The 24,533-nt window shown below is 38.1% G+C and overlaps 1 protein-coding gene and 1 long non-coding RNA gene across 2 annotated transcripts in view; both read left to right on the plus strand.

Annotated features, from left to right (window-relative positions):
* LOC146494945 (uncharacterized) overlaps nt 1–24,533 on the plus strand; it is a 181,406-nt gene that overhangs the window by 54,723 nt on the left and 102,150 nt on the right. The gene's annotated exons all lie outside the window — the stretch shown is intronic.
* Nucleotides 20,526–24,533, plus strand: part of LOC146494947 (solute carrier family 41 member 1-like) — a 43,282-nt gene continuing 39,274 nt past the window's right edge. Inside the window, exon 1 of the mRNA XM_085147022.1 lies at nt 20,526–21,235. Coding sequence (XP_085003148.1) covers nt 20,924–21,235 — 312 coding nt within the window. The 5' untranslated portion in view covers nt 20,526–20,923. The remainder of the gene's footprint in view (nt 21,236–24,533) is intronic.

Below are 24,533 nucleotides of genomic sequence, written 5' to 3' on the forward strand. Positions count from 1 at the left end.
TGACAAGTCATTTGAATAAAACTTGTTGCTCTGGTTCCCACGCCAAAAACAAGCAGTTTTAATAAAACCTTGATATGGGTGCGTCTCTGATCTGAGCTACAGTTGAAAAATTTTTAATCCACTGAACAGACCTGGTTCAGGTGAAATTGATGTTTTGGATTTATGCTGAGGAACAGCCTGAGGACCTGCTGGCTTGAGTCCCGAGAGGTTTCACTCTCACACACGAGAAAATGCTACTCGAGAAACACAAGGTGGTTCAGTGGCATTCTTTTGCATCATTTTGTGTACTCACAAACAAGCTGATTCCCAAACAGAAACAGCCGACATGGGCAGAAAACCCTCATCCAGGCCTGCACTTTCACACCCAAAGCAAAGCCATGCACACACACAAAAAAGATACAGCTGTAAACACCACTTATTTCTCAGTGGTGAACCCTTTGACCCACATTATTTCCCGGTAGTCTGTGTATGTATGCATATTTGAGTACACTGGTGCAGCCCAGTGGCCATACTCCTTAAGGACAATCAATCCTGTGCAACGAACTGGTTTTGAGTACAGTACACGTTGTGCTCAGTCAACAGCTAGTAAACTGACATACTAGCTCGCTGTTTTTTCTAAGAAAGGGCATCAGCACTTAAACTTGTAACCAAGATAAACATTTCTCACAGATTGCCTCAGATAAGTTTGATTTGAGTATGCGATTATGTAACATTGCATCAGCTGTTATTTTTAGAGGTCATTTAACAAAATATAAAAAACCTTTTACCCAATTTTCCAATTAGAATGATCAAATAAAGCAGCTTCTGAAAACATTTCTGCCTTAATATTGTGTCGTGACTGGTTGGTTTTGGATGAAGATAAAGGAAGGAATCGATTTATGTCCCATATTAGTCGTAGCCCGATGCAGGAGAGAAGAAAAACTTTATGGGCAGCTGATGTGGAAGTGATTTCAGATTGAACATGGAAAAAAGAACTACTACAAACGCATGCAGCAGTATTAGAGCACAGGAAGTATTGGTAATTAAATATGGTTATGACATTCCAGCAACAGAAAAACACTAAATGATGCGCAGCTGTTGTACTCTGTTATTTAGTTAAGCCATGGTGACACCAGTCACGGAGGGCTGCTTGTTGTTTTTTTTGCCTCTGCCCTGTTTTACAGCCTTCCATGCTTTCTGGCCTGCGTCCCTTTGGCCTGCTTCCTTCACAGCAGGATACTGGATCTGTTAGCAAAATCAAAGACTCTCATAACAGCACTGCTGCTTGTTATCAAGCTCTCTCACTTGTCACATGCCACTAAACCCACAACAAAAACAAGAGTAAAAATTGGATTAGATCTTCTCTAATATAACTGGTAGAATGCCAAATAGTTTTGTAATATTAAAATAATGTTTTATGAAATTTCAGTTTGCTTTAATACAAAATACTGACTATTTAATAACTTTAAAAATGTCTCCAAAAATAGCAGCTAGATAGAAAAATAAAATCATGTTCACTTATTTTCCTCCCTTTGCTCAGCTGCATAGTTAACTAAACCTCTGAAATTAGCTCAAACTTAATAAAATAAATATCAGTTTCATTAAATGAAATTACTACAAAACAAAAAAAGAGACACAACTTGGGGACACAGAGTTTATACACTGACAGGTAGTGGCAGATGTTACACTGTTTTTGGATAAGTGTTTTTTGAATTGCTAACTAAACTAATGACTTGTTTCATGCTCTGACTAAAATGTATCCTTTTCAGTTTCAGTAATGTGCTTTATTCCTACAGAGAGCACCACAAAGTCACCTTAAATAGTAAAAGTATAGTATTAAAAAGAAAGCTGTATAGTAGGCTGCCAACCATATCTTTAAATAAATTGGTCTGCCATGTTGTTCCCTTTGAACAGGTTTTGTACTTCCTAACATAATGATAATAATATATATAGTTTTTTTGGATTCCTTTATTTATCTGTATAAAGGCCAGGAATAATACTGTAGTCTTCACTTTGATCGTAGTAGTTAATCTGTGATCAGAGTCAATATTTTGACTGATGATGGAAAAGTTCAAAACAGCCCAGTGAACAAAGTTGTGAACCCAAGATTCACTGAAGATCAATAACGTTTAAAATACAAGTATTTACTGACACTACCTTTACTTATGTATACCTGTCTTACATGCCTGTCTCGTTAAATACGTGACACAGATAAGATATTTGCGAACAAGCAAAAGAAGCAAAACATAAACGGTTAAAATTAGAAATTGTGGAATTTGTAAAGGTGTCATTTATATTTGGCCCAAACCAAAGACATGATGTGACACTATCATATTCTGTTAACTGTTGTTGTTTATATTGGGTTTATCTTTTGAGTGAGGTGCCTTTTTTTTATTTGCTTGAATGATGCAGAGGTCAATGTTAAGTGGCTTTACCAAAAAAAAAAAAAAAAAAAACCCCAAAACGTTATTCTAAAAATGATCAGGACTGGAAATGAGTCAAAAGCAGCCGATGTCCAAATCATCCTTTGAAAGCCCAGCGAATGATTGCTCAACTCTGGCTTCTTGGAAGCAAAACATGAAGAAATGAGCTCAAGACTTTTTGCCCAGCACTGTACTACAGTCCCAAGTGGCAGTCCTTAAGGGATGAAATATAAGCCAATGTAGAAATGTCACAAAACTGCAGTTCCTGAGATGTCCACTAGTGGCTGGCTATTACTACTAATAATTTTCCCATACTCCAAAATCACAGCAGAAATTGACAAAATATGCACATAACCTGGCACAAAAACAAAATAGGACTCTGTGACTTAATCCTGCAGCTGTACTCAGAACAAATTATGTTTTAAGCCTATGTTGTTTTGGCCTGTATTTGTATAGCGCTTTACTAGTCCCTAAGGACCCCAAAGGGCTTTACACATCCAGTCATCCACCCATTGGTGATGGCAAGCTACATTGTAGCCACAGCCACCCTGGGGCACACTGACAGAGGCGAGGCTGCCAGACAGTGGCGCCACCGGGCCCTCTGACCACCACCAGTAGGCAATGGGTGAAGTGTCTTGCCCAAGGACACAACGACCGAGACTGTCCGAGCCAGGGCTCGAAGGGCTACAAGGCGAACTCCCTACTCTTGAGCCACGATCGCCCCACATCTCATCTCATTTAACAGAACATTGAACAATGCATGCATTATCTGTGCTTTAATGTGTCAAAAACCAACATGATGAGAATGAGGTGATGCACTTTGGAGCTTGTATGTTGCAAATCTCACGAACCTGTACCACATGAACAGTGAAGTCAGCTGTAGCCTCAAAATGTTTCAAAGGGATACAACTAAAAATGACTTCCAGGAATGAGACAGAATCTGGCAAATCTAGACTAAAACGCTTGTGGTTCAAACTGACGACACTTTCTCGAAAACCATAGCAAACATTAACGCCAACAGATAGAGCTGTGGGATAAGAGCAATAATGACTGTGGTAGAAGCATTGGTAATAGCTGGAGCAGCAATGATGGCGCCACAGGGTGACATGTGAGCAACATGAGCTGGTGTTTCTGCACCTGTGTCCTCATGGCACAGTTCGACAACTGGTGGAGCCACTAAGATTTAATGTGACAGCATGTGGAAATAAATCTGACACACACATCACGGCACATAATGATCTCACTGTGAAACGAGGTTTGAATGCAATATGCTCTTTATTACAAGTAATGATACAATATAATTAGACAGTATTGTGAACCGACATTTAGAAAGGAGATGTAGACAGAAAAAAACTCCAATTTAATTATTTAATTCTTTTGAGACATTTTTACACGATACTAAAATATAAAAGTCCAATGCGAGATTTATCGACCATTAATTTGTGCAAGAAGAGAAACAAGCAGCACCTCCTGCTCTCATGTTCAGAATAGGAAAGTGCTGGAAAAACCGAATAAGAGGTGTGGAAAGGTGCAGAAAGGAAGTACAGCAGAGCAGAGAGCCAGTACAAACAGACTGTGTGTACACAGTAAACTGATAATCTATGCTTTGATTATGACGCTCGGTTTATGAAACAGTGGGCCCCCAGGCACTGGCAAGAAAAAAGAAAAAAGGCCCACCACTGTTCCATCTTTGTCGTTATTTTGCATCCTTTCTTCAGTAAGTCGGGAATTCTCTGGAAACTTTTTGGTCATTTTTGCCTTGTTTTTGTATTTTCTTTCTTTCAAGTTTTTCCTTTTGAGTTTTTTGGTAGCATCAATTATTGTTTCAAGCATGCGTGTTTGTTCCTCTATCTGACAGATCTAACAGAATTGCTAAAAATGTTTTGAGTGAAATAAGAAATTCACAATCATTAAAATTTGCCAAAGATCCACCAAGGTCTTTAAGGTCAACCTAAAAATGTCAAATTTCTTCTAACCTTCAGACTCAATAGGTCAATATTGATCTGATGGTCAATGTGATAAAAAGGCTATGAAGAAGTATTTACATTATTTAAAATGACAATGGGTTTTATAGTTGATTACTTTTATTATGACTTAATTATGGTACAGTAATGGATTATAACCATTTCAGTAAATAACAACTGGAATACATGTACAATATTCCTGAATAAGTCTTTTTTAATAAGCATTTAAACCAATTTTACTAAACAATAAGAAAATAATAATAATTCATAATTATTCCCATTATAATGTCAAGTATATTAAAATTTGTTTTTACTGCACTACAAACTTCTTAAAATATGAAAAGAACAAAGAAAATAAAATTAATATATAAATATCTATAATACAATAATGTTCAATTAAAAGTAAATGCTGCCCAAAGAATGTTTGCTGTCTGAAGCTGTTTTATGTCTCTATGAAATCTCGGTTTAGAGGGGTTTATTTATTATGACCCCCCTATGAGCAAGCACTGTGGCGACAGCGGGAAGGAAAAACTCCCTTTTAACAGGAAGAAACCTCCGGCAGAACGAGGCACAGGGAGGGGCGGGGCCATCTGCTGCGACCGGTTGGGGTGAGAGAAGGAAGAAAGGATAAAAAAGATGCTGTGGAACAGAGTCAGAGAGTAATGTTATTCTCTTGTAATGCAGTTTACAAGTGTCTTCACAGCTGTAGCACTGAGCTTCTCTTTCTTCGCTGCCACAGCAGAAAGCCCCACTCCAGGTGGTGATGTCATCAACACCGCCATTCTGAAAAGGTCAAATATTTTGCATGGACCCTCTCACATGATCGTTACACAGATTTTAAAACCACAGGAAAAAGAGATATAAAGAACCTTCTTTTGTAATTTTTCAGGTAAATTTTGGTTGAATTTGTTCCAACTTTATTTTGTTTTCCTTTTTGCAGTCAGTCACTTGACTTTAAAGCAAAGAATTACAGCAAACCCTTTGACCCCTTGGGTTTGCGCTCAGCAGGCTCATATAGTAACCCTCATGCCACTTCACTACTTCCCGTCAGGCTAGACCTGTAGACTGACCCCACTCACATAACCCTAGCTAACACTTTGTGCACAAAAGTCTTTGATCCCAGTGCTCGAAGTAAGTTTAAACTCTTTGCTCTTGAAGGGAGTAGATTAGTAAATGAGAGTTATCAACTGACAGTTGCAAAGGTTGGGCCATGTCTGTTTAAATAACATATAGTTGTGTGAAAAACTAGAATCACTGCATTATAAGAAACATTCTTTTATTTATTTTTTATTTCTTTACTTTAGATATAGTGGATATGGGTATCACTCAATGAAAATAATTTTTGGTATGTTTTTATTTTTATTTTTTAAATATTTTTTGCAGTTGTCTGACATGTTTATGACATCATAAACATGCTGAAATTTGATCATAGCTTGTAACTATGTAACTAACAAATACCTTTTTGTTTAAAAAAAGATATTTTATTGTTATTCACTGTATGAAAAAGTTCTGCAGGGAAATAAAAAATTGGTGTTGCATAAATAGGCTGTCTTTGTGCAATAAGCAGGATTATGCAAAAAGTCGCACTGTAGACACTCGACAACAACATGATGCACATGCCTACTGCACAACCATATACATACAGAAGATACCCCTAGGCATACAGGGTGGGACTATACAGTATGTCTGCTGTATCCTGCCAATGATTACCACGTGAGCCATGTGGCAACTGTATCTGAAGAAGCTTGAATGTGGAAGCAAGAATGATTCATTACAGTACCTCAGTGACAACAGTTTTATTTTCATATATATATGCAATCCACACATAAAAAAGAAATTAAACTGTGCAATAATGACAAATGACAGTATTTAGTAAGTAAATAGTATTGATTACATGAAGGAAGGGATGCATAAAAAGGCACAGAAAGTCATGACACCAGCTGAAATCTATCAGTAATTAGAAAACAATCCTCCAACTTAGTGCAAATTAATATCAGCTGGTTCAGTCCCAACTGATTGCCTGTAAAAAGGTGCTTCGTTACAAAGGTGTCACACTAGAAACATCCCATGGGTGAAGCAGTGAGCTCTCTCAAGACTTTCACAATCTTATTGTTGTAAACGTACTGATGGCAGTGGTTACAGAAGGATTTCAAAACTACTGAAGGTTCCAGTGAGCACTGCTGGGGTCATAATGCAAAAGTGGAAAGAACACAGTGGAAAGACCTGGAATCTGCAGGTACAATAGTTTCAAAGAAAACAACAACTAATGGACTCACTCACCATGGCCTGCATGCACGCTCACCACTCAAGACTCCATTGCTGAAAAAAAATCATCCTGAAGTTTGCTGATCGACATTTAGAAAAGCCTGTGAAATACTGGGAGATTATAGTCTGATCAGATGAGACCAAAACTGAACTCTTTGGATAACATAACACACACCATGTTTGGAGGTCAAAGGGACGTGCATATCAGTCCAAAAGCATCATACCAACAGTGAAGTCTGGAGGTGGGTGCATCATGGTGTGGGGCTGGCACACTTAGTAGCATTGAAAGAAGAAAGAATAGAAAAATGTGCTGAGACATTCTTGATAAAAATCTGCTGCCATCTACCAGGATGATGAAGATGAAATGAGGCAGGATGTTTTTTAACAAAACAATGATCCCAAACACACAGCCATGGAAACTCTCAGCTGTTTACAGAGACAGAAACAAAAGCTAGAATGGCAGGATTTGAGTGGTAGAATGGGACAAAATCACAATGCATGTGACTAGTTTTTTTTTTTTATTATTATTATTCAGAAGGCATCTTGAAGCTGTCATCACCAACAAAGGCCTTTATACCAAGTATTAAAAACATTTCTGTAAGAGTGTTTAATACTTTTTCCTGTGTCAATGATCATTGTTACACATAACTTTATGGTTTATAGGTTTATGGACACATATGGTTTAGTTTCTTTGTATGTGTGGACTGGATGCACTGTTACTAAGATTTGATGAGAATATCAAGCCAATAGCACTTTGAGAAAAATATTTAATTAGAAAATTGGTGACACATTTAACACCAAGAGAGAGAGAGAGAAAGAGACTATTTGTTAGGCAAAATTAAGGATAACGTAAACGAACGTTAGCTCATTAGACAAGAATAAGACAGTAGGTAACAGCCTTTTTAAAGTTTTTGCTTCTTCTGCTGTCTGATGCTGCAGATTCGTGATCAGCTCACATCAACTCACCTATCCAAGGACATTCAAAGCGCTTCTTTGGATCCTGGCTGTCTTTTGTTACATTCTGTACTGGTAGACAAGAAAATTGAAATGCAGGGAGGGGGAAAAAGGAAATGAAAATGCAAAGAAAGATGCTGAAAGTATTTGTGTGTGTGTGTGTGTGTGTGTGTGTGTGTGTGTGTGTGTGTGTGTGTGTGTGTGTGTGTGTGTGTGTGTGTGTGTGAAATATTTATTTCGGTCAACAATAGCAACAACAGATTATCATTTTACATAAAAGTACTCAATCAAACAGTAACCGAAAAAGGAATAGGCTGAAGCCTTGTGGCTTATAATTATCCTATCCTTTACCCCATAGGAATAATCAAATCCTTAACCAAGAAAATAAATAGCATTGATAAATAAGTTATATAACAGTTTGAAAAGAAATCAATAATAACTCAAGAAATTAAATCAACACAAAGTTATTTATCAAACCAAATTTCTATAACCTTGTATGATACAAATTTATCACATCTTCAGTTCATCATTAAGTCCATTCCATAATTTCACTCCCAAAACTAATACATCTATACTTAACATTGGTTCTCACTTTAGGTATTTCAAACACATAAGACCCCCTCAAATCATATTTTCCATCTCTTAGTTTAAACATACTTAAAATACAAATTGGAACATTCTTTTTCATCACTCAACATATCATTTCTTTTTTTTTTTTTCTTTTTTTTTTTTTTTTTTGCCTGTCCCGTTTGGCTCTTTTGCCATCAGAATTATTGTCTAAAGGTGAAGAAAGATGCCCAATGGATTTGCTTTACCAAATTGACCATCCCAGCTTTGCCGTAATGGTCCATTTGATTCATCTTTTATTGTTTATTTTATTTTCACTTGCTGAATACGGGAAAGACTTGACTGGGGGAAAGAAAAGGGAGAAAGAAAGACATATCATTTCTAAAGTTTTAGAATATATAATGTCCATGAATTTTAACATAGATGATCCTACAAAAAACTGAATGGTGCACTCCCTATATCCAACTTTATTTATTATTCTAATAGCTCTTTTTTGCAATTTAAAAATTGAATCCAAATATGTTTTGTATGTGTTCCCCCAGTATACAATAAATAAAGGCAGGTCTTATTCAAAAAATCTCTTGTTTTATAAAGAATAGAAATAGACTTGGATAATTTCTGTTTCACGTGGGGCTTCTTCTGTGGGGCTATTCTTTCAATTTCAACATTATTTAAATTCAATTTTACTTTAATATTACTTTTACTACCTCCAGATAACATAAATTTTGTTTTACTTTCATCCAATGATAGTTTATTAAATACAAACTATCTATTTAACTTCATGAGTTCTGTTTCCACTGTTTTCAGTAATTTCTTTATGTCATTTCCAGAGCAAAATAAGTTTGTATCATCAGCAAACATCACATATTTTAAAGTATCACTGGCTGTACAAATATAATTCATATAAAGTAAAAATAACTTACGTCCCAAAACAGATCCTTGTGGAACTCCACAAGTTACTTTTCTAAGTTTAGATTTCATGTTATTAATACTCACATATTGGAACCTATTATTCAAGTAACTATTTAACCAAAATTGTACAACACCTCTTAAAAAATACCTTTCACATTTCTGTAAAAGTAATAAATGATCTATCGTATCAAAGGCTTTACGTAAATCAATGAACACACCTATTCCAAACTGTTTTTCATCCACAGCCATTGCAATATTTTCAATAAATTCCCATCACAGTTAGAGATGTTGAACGATTTCTTCTGAACCCATACTGATGATCATTTAATAAATCATATTTATCAATAAAAGAATCTAGTTCATTTGCAAATTTTTCAAAAATCTTTGAAAATTGAGGCAGTAAATATACCGGTCTATAATTTGACACAATCTGTTTATCACCAGTTTTATATAATGGGATCACTTTGGCAATTTTCATTTCATCTGGAAAAATTCCAGTTTGAAATGATTTGTTACAAATATATACAAGTATAAAGAATAAATTGTTGGAAGTCCAGAAAGCACTAGAAGAGGAGAGCTTTGAAGCGATTGGAAGCAAAAAAGAAGCAAAAACACGATGCTAAAAAAAAGAAAAAACCTAAAAGAGATGAGGAGGGCAAAAAAGCAGGATAAGAAAGCTAAGAACAAAGAGCAGCTTTGTGTCCCAGCAACACAAAGTTTGAGGTTTATCTCTACTTTTTCTTCTTCTCTATCATTCACCTACTCCAACTTTTAACGGTTTCTGCTTCCTCCCTCTTTTCATCCTCCCATTTCCATCTATGCCCCATCCCTGCACTCCTTCACTCCTAAGTCAGATGTGAAAACTTCCTTACTTCATTTTCCCTTCTGATGCAGCTGAGACAAAACTTTCTGCAGAGAAGACAAAAAGTATAATAAATAAGGGCGCTGGTTTAGCTCAGTGCGTTGAGAAGGTGGCCACATGCCATACGGCTGAGCGCAGCCGGCCTGGGTTCAAGTCTGACCCATGGCCCTTTGCCGTATGTCAGGGGTGTCAAACTGACATACGGCAAAATTCAAAACTAGATCAAAGTCGCAGGCTAACATTAATATTCACTGAAAAAAAATCTTCCTCCAAATATAACATGGAACCTTTTCCTATGGACTCAAACAAGTTTTGCTGAAAAACTGAGTATGGAACAAGCAAAGCTTAATACTAAACAATATATATAACTTATATAAACGGATATATAACTTAATATTGCACATATGCAAAATCAAAATTCCAATTAAGTAACACATCAGTGGAATTAATTTCTTAAATAAAAATTGTATTTGCAGCCTTCTGAATTAAATTTTATCATTTTATCATTCATCAGATTTTCATCATATTCTCCCACCTGTCCAGAAAGCTCCTGTTTTCTGCCTTTCTTTTTGCCATTTTGGGATAGGTAGCATGGCAGTATTTGCATGGTTGCTATGACTATGGTCAAAGGAGATGGGTCCTGTCATGACTGACGTGCCAAAACACCAACAGAGCATTCTGGAAATTGTAGTATAAGCAGTACATGAACTGTATAATACCAGCAGCCCAGCTCTAATAGTAATTTTGTATGGCTTCGCGGGCCAGATTTTGACATGTCTTCCCTCTGCTTTTCTGACGTTTCTTCACTGTTCACAACAAAAACAGAGAGAAGAAACATCTGCAGAGAGCGTTAGCACCACATTGTGGAATTTCCATACATGGAAGATTACTCACAAAAAAAATGTTTTCTTGTATGGTCGAGAGTGCGAACGTCCAGCGAACCTTTATATAAAGCCTGAATACAAGTATTAGAAAATAAGCAAATACATTTATTGCCTTGAGGCGACATTTGTTGTGATTTGGCGCTATATAAATAAAATTGAATTGAATTGAATTGAATTTATTTCATCCTAGTGGGTCTACATGTTGCCATTATTGCATTATTTGACAACACAGTGATGAGTACAAACACCTCAAGTCTGAGATTCTCTGGTATCTCAGTCTCTATTATTGACATGAAAGACTCATTTTTGTAGCTTTTTCCAACTAAACCCAGCCCCTTGCTAATAGGTTATATTGGCTACAGTATCTATATATATGTATCCAAAATGTCTGAGAGTTATTTTCCACGTTTGGGCTGAATCATCAACTTGTTTGACTTTAGTTAAGATACATAGCATAAACCTAGAGTTCATTGTCTCGGGGTTCAAATACAGAACTGGTGAGGTCATTATCAGAAACTCTAGCTCATGGAGTTTTACACAGTATCCAAATACAAACTAAAAACACACACACACACACACACACATAAGACCAAAGTCCTCTTAGAAACAAATCTCACCACTCGGCAAAAATTTGTGCAAAAATTGTAAATTATCACCAACGTAAGGTCATAAAAGATAGATAGAAGAAGAAATAATCAAACACTATTATTGACAGAGAACAGAGCAAAAGCAGCCATCATTCAAAGAAGAGCTTTGAATCTCCTTGAGAGAACAATTGTTCTCCTAGTCTGGAGAACAATTGCTGAAGACTACTTAAATTAGAAAGAGTTCAAGCTGTGTTAAAGAATAAAGGTGGTCATACCAAATATTCACTTTCAAGCTTCTAGGAATTGTACAAGTATATACCTTATATTTCAAAAATCACTGCACCATTTTCCAATTTGTCTAGCAAAATATAAAAAATGAGGGGTGGCACTGAGACTTTTGCACAGTGCTGTATGTTCCTAAAATCTTTTCAGTAATATCACAGACTGACTGTGGGATAAAAATGGGACATGGTACAACTTTATTGATACCAGTATCATCATTAATTCTGCTCATTAATCCTGTTGAATTAAAAAAAAAAGCCTACGCAGTACTTTACTACTCCTAATGCTAATCTAATACTAATAATTACAGAAAATTACTTCTTTTCTCAAGATTATTTTATCTTTTCCTTCCTTTCCAGAGAGAACACTCACACAGATTTAGGTTAGAAATATTAGTTGACACAAGAGCACAGTAATGTGCGTGAGTGTAAAAAGAGATGGTGATAGAGTGTATGCAGTGGGAGTTTCACAAGGCCAACAGCTGCCCGTGTGACCAGCGACAGGTGCTCCAAGGTACATCAGAGGTGCACCAGAGAGTATAAGTCAGTCAAAACGAGATGTCTTTTGTGACAGTTTCACCTACGCTGACTGCCTGCTTTAGATATAGTCTTACTCTCCAGCTGCAGCTAATATCTTCATCTTCCATTATAGTTAAAGGTTATTAGGCATTAGCATTAAAAACCATTTAGCCCAACTTAAGCCAGATAGACAGCTGAAAAACAAGTATCCCAACAAGAAAGGCAGGACAGAACACAGACAGTCTGCTGACTGACTAAAGGACTGATAGCGTGGCTGGCAACAGAGGATAGGGTCATTTATTAATAGCAACATTACGAATTTCCATGATAGTTTCCACCACACAGTCCAGGGACCCTGGAAGCACATAGCTATCTATCAACCACTGTGCATATCATCGCGCGAGTACCAAAGCACTTCTGTCGGCAGTAGCTTATAAAACACTGCATGAAGCTGAATCACACATTAGTCATTCCTTTTAATTTTCCTTGAAGATGATATCACTAGTGCAGTCAAGAGGGTTTGCATACGTATATATGGGGTACAACACTCATTATCCGCTCATGTTACAATGTCAGCATGCTTCTGGGGAATGTAACAATGTATGTAATTATCATGGTGAAATCAGCTGCTCTCTCACCAACACACTAATGGCAAATGCTAAACTATCATTCACTTGGTACAAATATCAGATGTAGCATAGAGTATGGTATGTAAAAAGCTGCTTTGAAACACTGCAGTCTATGATGTGGTGCTGGCATGTTTGAACTGCTTTGTAATGCTTCCACCTTTGGCAGTCTGTAATATTAGCCAAACTACAAAAACTAACATTTCTATAATAAGTAGGGGTGTTGCTGTATACTGGTAGCAATGGTGTAGAATCATTAATTTTTGGGGGACAGGCACAATAATTGGGTAGCAAACTCAAAATCATAAGGCAAAACGTCAAAAGGCATTCTTAGCAAAGATTTAGTATTAAAATCTTAATTATTTATGCACTTTCTCTTTTAAATAACTCTTTATATTTTCCATGATACTACTTTGATCATAAGTCAAAGAAAAATGCAACACCAAACATTTCTAATATTTAGCAATGCTAAAACACATTTAGCTAGGCTGGCTAACAGCCTAGCTAGCCAGAGTAACAAGAGCCATCTTAATCTAATGTCAGTCACGTCTGTGACTCTGGTTAAATGACTTTTTCTTATTGTTTGTTTGTTTGGTATTGTGTATTAAGCTAATAAAGTAATCAACTGAAGAAATATTTGATAAATATGTGCATTTATTTACAGTCCTGTGAAAAACTAAGCACACCCTTAATGGAGGTTTTGGCAGTTGGCTGGTCTGTGACACAATGCCACAATCTCCCAAACAAATTCCCCCCAAGGTCAGACTGTGCAATGCTCAGCTAAACTGCAAAAAACAAAAGCAAACACTTCATTTCAGACTCTACAGGCCTCAGTTAGCATGTCAAATTTCTATGACAGTACAGTTAGAAAAAAGCTGAACAACTACTGATGCTTATTTGTCCTAAAAGAGCACAGCTTAGATTTGCAATGTCACAACTGAACAAACCAGATGATTTCTGGAACAATTTTCTTTTTATAGACCAAATGTGGAAATGTTTGGCTATAAACAAACCCCCAAACAAAACAAAAAGCATATCAGCAAAAATGTTTCATACCAACTGTCATGCAAAGTGGTGATGGCTTTTACAGTCACAAGACACGTGCACCTTACAACCATTCTGATGACAAAATTCCTCCTTACATCAACATATTATACACTTAGAAATTAGCCCATCTGTGTGACAGTTATACGTTGGCCTAAAGTGAGTCACTGAACTGGACAATGATCCCAAACACACCACACATCAATAGCATTGTAGCTGAAAAAGAAAATAATCAAGGTACTGCAGTGGCTCAATCATAGCCCAGACCTCAACCTGATGGGTGGGAGAGGTGGGACCTTAAGAGGGCTGGATCTAAATGAATGCCCGCAAACTACAATGAACTGAAGAAATGTGAAAGACTGATAAAGTCATAATAATTACTTTAACTCACTGAAGTACATACTGTATACCTCCTGAGGTAACTCTGCGTCCTCATCAAAGGCCAAAACACAGATACCTTTCCAAGAAGTACAAAGGTATATGACCATTTTCGGTGTGCATTATAGATTTTCTCTAGTTTCATCCCACAGTGAGTGGCTGTAGGTTTTCTAGACTCAGATGGTAGAATGGGTCATCTAACAATCAGAAGGGCAGGGGATAAATTCTCAATCGTCCAGTCTGCATGATGAAGTGTCTTTGGGCAAGATACTGAACCCAGAGTTTCCCCCTGTGCATCCATCAGGCTGCGCGTGTGTGTGTAAATGTTATGAAAAGTGCTTAAGCATAGATAAAAGCACAGTGTGATTGCATGCGATTGGATGAATGAGACTTGCAGTAAAAAGTGGTCTCAGTTTAAAAAAGGTACACCATTTACTGTAATTCTGACACTTGTATGTTAGGATAATGTGAGGTTCAAAGTTGGCTCTAGCCTCAGATTTTGGATAGATAAAGCTGTCTGAGTGGTAAGCAAGTCTAGACAAGTGCTAAACTAATCCCAATGAATGAATAACAATACAATACCTCAAGATCTCTAGCGATTCATTTTTATTGACATTACTTTAAAGTGAAAACAGTCACCAGTTTTTAAAAGTGCTTTCTGCAAAGGGTACCTTCAGGGATACAATCCATTGTATCCCTGAAGGTACAGTAAATATTTTTTTCTGAGAGAGTTTAATAAATGCATCTTTGTATGTGACTGTACTGTATGTGCATGAAGGTGTTAATGAGGTGCTGAAAAAGCCAGGGCTCACACAGCCCTGATGATCTGAAGCCAAAGAACACCACAAACCATGTGCTGTACACATTAAAAGAGCACAAAAGGCAGAACATATAGGAATGCACGTGCAAGGCGAATCTCGGCCATTTCTGGTTTCGATTATAGTTAATATGAGTTGAAAATAAACACTGAGCAACTGGAAACCATATTTCCATAACCTCCAGGGGCTTTCCACCTTTTAACAGGGACATAAAGGAATCCATAACTACAACATGGATCATATTACTATAAACTTAAATAAGACCTGGACTTAAAGGCTGTTAGAGACAGATCATCCTAACAGACCACCATGTATTTGATGCCACCAAAATCCACTGCACCTGAATGCCTTTTTTTCTTTCTTTTTTTTCTCAGCATTTTGGAAAATTACTCTTCGTTCTTGTCAACTTTAATAAGTGGAACATTTTTACAAGCCTGCTTTGTTTTGATTGCATCAGTTGAGCCGGCCTAAAGAGAACAGAGTTTTTATAGAAACAAAGTCTCTCTGCTGGGGTCGGGTTTTAGGTTCAATTTTGCAAGTGGGTGATAAAATCTGCAAGTAGCTGCCTATTTTAGAAAGTTCTAAAAGTTCTAATGATGTGAACAAAACCTTTTGCTGTTTTGTTTCTCATTAATCCATGCTGCCACCTAGTGGTTATGTTAGGACTCCAACTTAAACTAAATAGTGTAAGTTCCTTTAAAAAAAAACATGAAAAACGGTTTACTGTATACTAAGGATGGTGTGTTCGATTCTTTGGATGTCAGTCCATCTATAGCCAATGTTTTATTATGCATAATGTCAGAAGGAAGATCTGGTAATGGAGTTAACTACATAACTGAATTTTCACCACATGGTCACATATTTAATACTTTGTCGAATACTCCCTCAGACCTTTCCTGCAGACATCTTCAGCTCTTGGGTATTGTAAAGTCTGTCTGCTTTTAATCTGCACTGAATTATGAAATGTCATCCAGTGAGATTTTATGCCTCGGGCTGAAAACACAGACAGAAACCTCCTGTACACTTCTGAATTCGGTCTGCTACTTCGTTCAGCAGCGAAATCATCAATAACTGCCAGTTCCATTGGTAGCCACTTTGACAAATGAGGTCATGAGCTGTTTCTTTTTCTTTTTTTCATCCACACTTTCTTTTTTTCCATCTCTTGATTGAGGCTGATTTTTGTTTCGCCAGTCAATAGAAATTTGTTTCAAAACTGGTTTCTTCTTTCAAGTTTTTGTGAATCTTTGCCTGGTTTTCTTCCCCATAAGACATAAGAGATTGGATCTTGAAGGCAATCAAGATCAAGATGACAGACAATTCTTCCGAATATTGAATTATCCTTAAAATGTCTAAAACCTCAACTGTGGCAAGTATAGACAAAGAATTTCCATAATGTAAAGCTCAGGGCAAAAGTATTGCACTATGTTGCATTTAATCATTAGTTATTGTTAATGTCTGGTTCTCTTCCATAGTGTGTCTTTTGTCCTGTCCTGTTCCCCCCTCACCCCAACCCCTCCTCATGACCAATCGCAGCAGGTGGGTGGTTGTGCTGGAGGTTTCTTCATCTTAAAAGGGAGTTTTTCCTTTCCACTATTGTTAAATGCTCGCTCAGAAGGAGGTCATCTGAATGTTTCTCAGTATCATAATTGCAGGATCTTTGACTTAGAATATAAAGTGCCTTAAGCCAACAGTGTTTTTATCATATGGGGCTATATAAATAAGATTGAATTGAATTAGTATATTGTCTATCCTGCCACATCAAACAAATGACCAAGAAGGCCTTGGTCAGGGAGGGGACCATGAACCGAGTGGCCACTGTGACAAAACTGCAACAGTCCTCTACAGATATAGAAGAGCCTGCCAGAAAGAGTCAGCGGCGCTTCATCAGTGAGTCCTGTATGGGACTAGACAGAAAAAGAATCTAAAGGAACAATGCTGCCCACTTAGAGTTTGCCAGGCAGCACTGAAAGAACTATGAGATCATGTGGAGACAAAAAAGTATACCCATGTCTTAAGAATGAAAATGCAAGCATTATGTCTGACAAACACCAGACACTGCTATCCACCCAGCTAATGTGCAACCTGAGACTGGGTGGATGACAGTGAACCAAAGAGCCAGTACAACATTGGAATATTTTCAGAAGAGGTCTCTGGCTGTCCTTAACTGTTCCAGGTACAAAGAACTGAAGATGGCAGTTTTTGGATGGCTGACGTCCAATCTGACCGAAATGGATCTGCCAATAATAATGGCCAGGTGTGCAAAGCTTATATTTTATCCAAGAAGACACAAAGCTGTAATTGTTGTGAAGGGACTTGTTCTGAATTATAGCTATTTGAAAATGGCAAGTCTCAGATTTATTGTTGTATTAATTAAAGCAAACCAGTTACAGATTTATCAACAACATATTAAAGTGGAAAAAAAGCAAAGTGACTGTAATGTAGTGTACTTTAAACAGAATGTACCCAGTCTAATACATTCACCGATCAGGCATAGCATTATGACCACTCACAGGTGAATAACTCTGAGAATTGGACCAGGACCAATGGAAAAAGGTGGGCTAGTCTGATGAATCACATTTCTCTCACATCAGCATGGATGAATCTTTGGCTGTGATGTCTATTTTATTTATAACCTATAGCACATTTAAACAACAGAAGAGCTCAAAGTGCTAGTGATAGGCACATTTACATTTCAGGTCTCCAAGAAGAAGTCTCAAAATGCATGAAAAGCTAAAAGGTGCGTTTTGTTGTGATAACTAATCATTATTACTGTTGAAAGTAAAAATCACAATGATCGAGTGGTCATTAAATTATGTTCACAATTTGCAAATCACGGATGATTTGTCTCATACTGTAAGCCATGACACACTGCTATACCCTACATAAGTTGTCTTTATCTGGTATCAGATCGATACCAAAAACACAGGACTATTAGACACTGACCCCTACGGCATTACCCAGCATGCCATCACCTAACCGTAAAAAACTGCTGCATGCCCATGGCATGGTGTCATATTGCAAGCAACAGTAAAGAAATAACCAGGCTGTTCAGTTTAAAACATAAATTAGTGAAGAGGGGGCGACCTAATAGTATTAAATAGTGTGTGTCTTTTAAACATGTATGATGTTTGATTGTAATGAATGGTTATAGTTCCTACACAAGCTCATAAAAACCTCAGTGTGTGTGTGTGTGTGTGTGTGTGGGCGCGACCCCACAAATCCTTTAGGAGGGTTTCCCTAATTGTGACGTTGCAAACTTTATTCTTTCTGTGAATGGAAAAGAGAAAATGCTGTATAGATGCCAGCCAGCCGGACAGAGATGGAAAGAGACAGGAGGAGGGGGGTGGGGGGTGGGTCATCCTTATCTGCTAATGCCATGAAATTCAAGACGGTGCCCCATGATGCATGCGCGCCAGCTCGTACCCTGCACAAACACGCACGCGCAGAGCTCAGCGCACAGACACACATAGAAAAAAGCAAATACACGAGAGAGGAACATACGCATATCCTAATTTAGACAGGCATTTCCATTCAAGCACATACACACAGCATAGCAAGGGCACACACGGTTATTCTCGGGAGCTTATTGCTTTCCCCGCAAACCTTCACGAGTTCTGGCTGGAGACAAAGGTAAGGATGATAAATCAAATCTAATATGGAGACTAACATACACTAGGCTTAATGTGGCTCTGTGGCCTTAGAGAGCACGCTGTCCAAGCAGAACTTTATGAATTTATGTTCAATGAGAGTGTGTCGTGACTACCAGGGAGTTTGAGACAGAGAGGTTTTCTGTTTTCACATGTCAACTTATTAAATCACAAGTTAAGTCACTTTGATCAGCCGGGATGATCTGGAGGTCTAAGCGCCAGGCAAACCGCCACATAAACTGATATAAAACATTTTTCTCTGGTCTTTGAAATTAAGAAACTAAAAAATAAATCTTTTCCTCAGCCCAAACGCTTTTCAAAAATAGTTTCTACAGCTGTTTTATTCAAACGTATCATTATATATTATAATATTTACACATCCTCACAGTCATAAAACTGTGAATTTCATTATTACAAACAGCAGCTGCCCGCACTCTTCACGCGAGGGGCGGGGCTACACGCTTACGCAGTATTTTTTTTCTCGCTTTTACTCTTTAGTTTATCCAATCAGAAAGCACCTGGTTGTGTAACCGTGGTTACCGGTCCAGATGTATTATGGGATATGCACATGGCAGCGTCCAAGTGAGGGAATGCGTGTCAACAGAAGAATTCTGCGCTGTATGTTCGGCGTGGTTTCGGGACCTTCAGATGAATTCAGACGTTTTGGGAGGTTTCCGGGACTCCGTGTCGAGCGTGTTTGTATTACTAATGTTTGAGTTTTGCTTTTTTAAAAGAAGACAAACGTTTCCCTTTCTGTGCATTCTTGTACGTTTACTCATGATAGCACTTTCTGATTTGAGACCACGTATAACACACCAGCTACTCGTCGGTCCCGAGTTTGAATTGATGATTTTAAAAACTCTCAATTAGTAATTAGTGTTATGATGAAATTTCCTGAATAAAACAGCTGAGTGAAGAGTTAAAAGAAACGATGACAGCTATTCTCTCTAAAGTTTGATGCTCCAAGTAAAACTAATTTATGAAATTATTGTATACCACAGTATGATGAGAAATGAGAAACAGTGCCAACTTATCAACATAAAGGTTTTTATTAAAGCTGGTATATTAGCAGTGCATTACTGACTACCCTAGTGATTGCTACAGATTGTTTAACACAGCTGTCAGCTCAGTTATTTGTTTAAGAGATATAAATAATAAAAATAAAAGATATTCATGGATTAAGAAAAGAAGGGGCTGTTTATGTGTAGTATTTACAGTTCTATGTTATGCCCTTGTGTTTAATATGTTGATTAGCTTTCCTGAAAACAGAGCATCAGTCTATCAGAAAAAGGTGAAGCTTTAACCTATTGTCTATATAGTGTCAATTCACTGCAACAGTTGCCTCTGTGAGCTGTATATTGCAAGATAATGACTCTACAAAATTAGAAAGCGCCCAAAATCAGAGGCTCCCCTATACGCAGCACTTTGCGATGGCGGGAAGGAAGAATTCCATTTTAACAGGAAGTGACCTCTCGCAGAACCAGGCTCCGGGAGCGTCAGCCTTATGTTACGCCCAGTTGAAAGCTGAGGGGAAACAGAAGGCAAATAAAAGGAAGAGCAGAGTTTAGCTGTGATATAACCACAGCAGACCGGCAACAAGTTTCTGCTTTTCAGCATTAACTTTATTTACACAATCGGTCGCTGTTTACAAACGCACACGGCTGCAACTTTCCAGTTGCCAGCCGAACACTAACAACAAAACTGGAATCCAGGACCCAGCACTTTTAACCTGACGAGGCGTGACTACGGATGCCCCGCAGGTGCGTTCGCCTCCCCTGCAGCGGCACCGCCGACCACGCCCCGCCACATTAGTTTAACAGTGGTGGAAATGTGTAGAGTTTACATTTCTTGCTGTTCTATACACTTTATCCAAACTATATGGTGCTTTTCTCCCTTTGTGCAACTATATATGTTACTTCAGCATGCTTTCCAAATAGAGCTAGATATAACAAAGTGAAGGATCACCAATAGAAACTGTTGTTTCCTTCCATGGAAAAGTATGAGAGCTAATCCTCTGTTCAGCTGATGGAAAGCATATTTGATTTGATTGGCACATCATCCTGGTGGAGTGGATGGATTCAAAAGATTGGACGCAGTTATCTCTACATTTTTAGATGGTAAAGCTGTGCCAAACTAGACCCTTACTGTCCCTATCTATTCTGTTCCCAGATTAAACTAACAGAACCCTACTTGTCACAGCCGCTGCTGTCATCATGCCTGGGGAGGATAAACCATCACAACAGGCTCGTCAGAGGAAAAAGACCAAGAAGTCCCGCTCCAAGGGGAAGAGTCCCACTGGGAGTCCTAGTGCCAGCGAAGCAAGCACTTTAGACGGGCAAGATGAGTTCATCTTCCCCCCAGTCGTGCAACCTCCTCCTAAAAAGCCTACGGAGGAGAGGAAGAAAGTGCCTGTTGCCAAAGTAGAGGAAGAGACATCCATAGCCATCTGTCTTCAGGTGGTTTTTCCCTACCTGCTAGCTGGAATGGGCATGGTGATGGCTGGCTTGGTGCTGGACATTGTACAGGTAAGGTCCTTAGGGTAGCTTGGAGAGTGATATCACATATTGAGAGTGGAAAAGCATGAAGTATGTTAACATAATAGTGGATATTGGGGCCTACTAGCTGACAGGTAAACCTTCAGGCTGCTCATTTGAATCCCTCATCAGATGCTGGCATCACCGCTCTCCAAGATGATTTTTTGGGGGATGGTGTACAAAAACTATGATTAGATTTACCCCAGTGTAAATGTTGCAGCTTGTTTTGTATATTTGTCACACTTGAATGTTTCAGATCATCAAACACGTTTTAATGTTAGACCACGATAACTCGAGTAAATACAAAATGCATTTTTTTTTAATGATGATTTCACTGATTAAGGGAGAAAGGTTACCCAAAACTACCTGGTCTTGTTAAAATGGCCCCTTTTGTTAAATCATGAATTAACTGTGATTAACCACATTTTTTGGAAAGCTGAGTTCAGTTTCACTAAACACACTTGGTTACTGGACGTTAGTGGTGCAAAGGATCACGGTTGATCCGTAATCCAAACTGATCCCACTCCACGGTTCGGTATGCGCGTAATCTGAAGATTCGAAAAAGACGGAAAAAAAAAAGTATGTGTATGGTGCGCGTGGTGGGTCTGTCAAGCAATAGTTATGGTCAGCGCTAGCGGTCCAAGAGTTTGTGGTATTTAAGCAGCCCTTTGCTGCCCAGTCCGACCGGGCTAAAGCTATTACAAAAGCTATTGGGGTGTTTAGCTACAGACAGGAGGCCGTATTCCGTTGTGCAAAACAAGGGGTTTAAACTATGATGAACGAGCCACGCTATGATATCCCGTTCGCGTCCACTTTAGTGGCAAGATCGTTCCAAGCATGTATGAGCAGGAAAAGATTAAAGTTATGGCTGAACTGTCCCAGGCATCTTCTGTTGCCCTAACTACTACAAATGGGTGGATCTCCAGGGCAACGGAAAGCTACGTGACCATGACAGCTCATTATATCACAGCAGAGTGCAATATAATCAGCGGTATGTATTATTGTAGGGTCTAACTTACAATATAAAGCACCTTGAGGCGACTGTTGTTGTGATTTGGCGCTTTATAAATAAAATTGAATTGAATTGAGTGGTAGATACAAAGCCCTTTACTGCCCTATATTGTACCATAATTTTTTTTTTTTTATAATTGCGTGGAATGTTGAGTTGAATGTTTTTAACAGGCAAAAAATACTTCAATAAGTAAATGTTAAATTTTTGTCTTTTTTCTTTTTTTGCTGATCCGAAAATTGATCCGATCTGTGACTTAAAACCGTGATCCGGTCCGAACCGTGAGATTTTTGATCCGTTGCACCACTACTGGACGTCCAGTTGAATCAAAAAATGACTTAAATAGAAACCGTCTGATAAAGTCAAGCAGGTTAAAAGACCTTAAAACCATAGCACATTTCTAAGGTTTTGGGACTCCAGTGAACCACGGCGAGAGCCATTATACATAAATGGTGAAAACATGGAACAGTGGTGAAGCTTCCCAGGAGTGACTGGCTAACCAAAATGAGAAAAGAGCACGTCTAAGAGCACATCGCCGACTCATCCTGGGTGTCACAAAAGGATCCAGAAGAACATTAAAGAACTGCAGGCTTCACATATCTAAGTTAACCGAGTATTAAACTTTTAAGTGTGACAAACATACAAAAAAATAGGAAATCATGAAGGAGGAAAACATCAAAATTTGTCTCCCTTCATTTTACATATAAAGTACTTCATAAGTAAGTGTTTATTGTACAGGGAAGTTATTTTCACGTTGTCTGGCATGTAATGTACAACAGAATATTAAGGCGTCTCTTAGCAGACAGCAAATCTATGCACACAGTGGCAGGCTCTTTTCCGGTAAGGAAAGATCTCTGACAGATTTAAGAGCTAGGAGACCAGAGGCACAGCAAAATACATCAGTAATGACCCAGATGGTTATTCTCTCTCATTAAACATGTTAACGTAAGGAGAGAGAGCGTCACAATAATGAAAAACTGGACAGTACACAGAGACTTTATGGTATTGAATAAATAACAACATGAGCAACATAGTGACTCATCTGCACCGGTTAGAACAGGTTGTTCGTCTAAGTGTGTATTTTTGTTTGTTTTTGTTACAGGAGGTGGGACTGTGTGTATGCTTGTGTGTACTTGTTACCTTGAAATAGTCTTCTGGCTCAGAGCAATAAAGCCATCTTCTTCTGACTTAAGTATTATCGTATCTCTGATCATAACATGGTGTACACTGGGCCAGTTCTGTCAGGAGTTATAAACTGACTGGATGGGCAAAATGGCCTTTTGAGTGAGTTGAATGCACCCCAGGGCATAGCTGCTGCTGTCCCTGGTGAATATGTTGATACTATTACATCTTCAGTAGCATGTAACAATGTAGATCAATAGTTAAGAGATAGCAGCCGGTGTGTGGGCTAATATTATTACATGTTGTATGTGCATCAAACATAATGTCCTACCCAAATTTATGAGATCCACGTTGCACAATGTGATTTGCAGTGAACTTAGAAGCCTGCTATAACTTAATAGTACCCCTCTTTATAGTTACAGTGTATAAAATCTTTCTGTGCTAGATGTCAGTGTATTGCAGTTCTGTTTTCTTACCTCTCCCAATTCAAGTGCATAATCCTTGCTACATTGGCTCCTGTAGGACAAACATGTTTTAGTCAGCTAAGAGAGATCAAAACATTACACTATGTTCAAAAACCTAACGTCATGTTTTAGGGTACATTATATCATAACTGCCACGACTACACAACAGCTTATGCCTATAATCGAGATTTTTCCTTTCTGTGGAAGGCAATCAGACCTCTGTTTATCTCAGCTGCCAATGCTGGGTGAGAAGCATCCATGTGTAGCTGTAAAACTGTAAAAGGAGTTCAATACAGGTGAGTCAGTCAGTAAAGCTCACCTCTGACTGATGACAGCCATACTAAGGTGAGGATATCCTGATAGATAGTTTTAGTTTGTGCTAGTAAATCTAATGTGGATTTAACATTGTTGGACTCGTACAGTTAGGGAATAAACGCTCATAGACTGTGTGAATGTAATCAAAATGTTTATCAGAGGAAAAGTGCGATTTTTTTTTTTTTTTTTTTTTATATGACACTTGAGTCTAACATTAGCTGGCATAATGTTACCTTAAAATCAGCTGTTGTTGTTCACCCGGCTCGTTGTCAACTCTCCAGAGAGGAAAGCCGCATGTCTGATCTACGGGCAATATGTCACTGCCACAGTATTGGGAATAAATAAGCATGTTTATGCAAGTTTTCATGTCTTAGAGTGC

Source organism: Neolamprologus multifasciatus, chromosome 20 (assembly GCF_963576455.1).
Source record: "Neolamprologus multifasciatus chromosome 20, fNeoMul1.2, whole genome shotgun sequence".
NCBI classification, from domain to species: Eukaryota; Metazoa; Chordata; class Actinopteri; order Cichliformes; family Cichlidae; genus Neolamprologus; species Neolamprologus multifasciatus.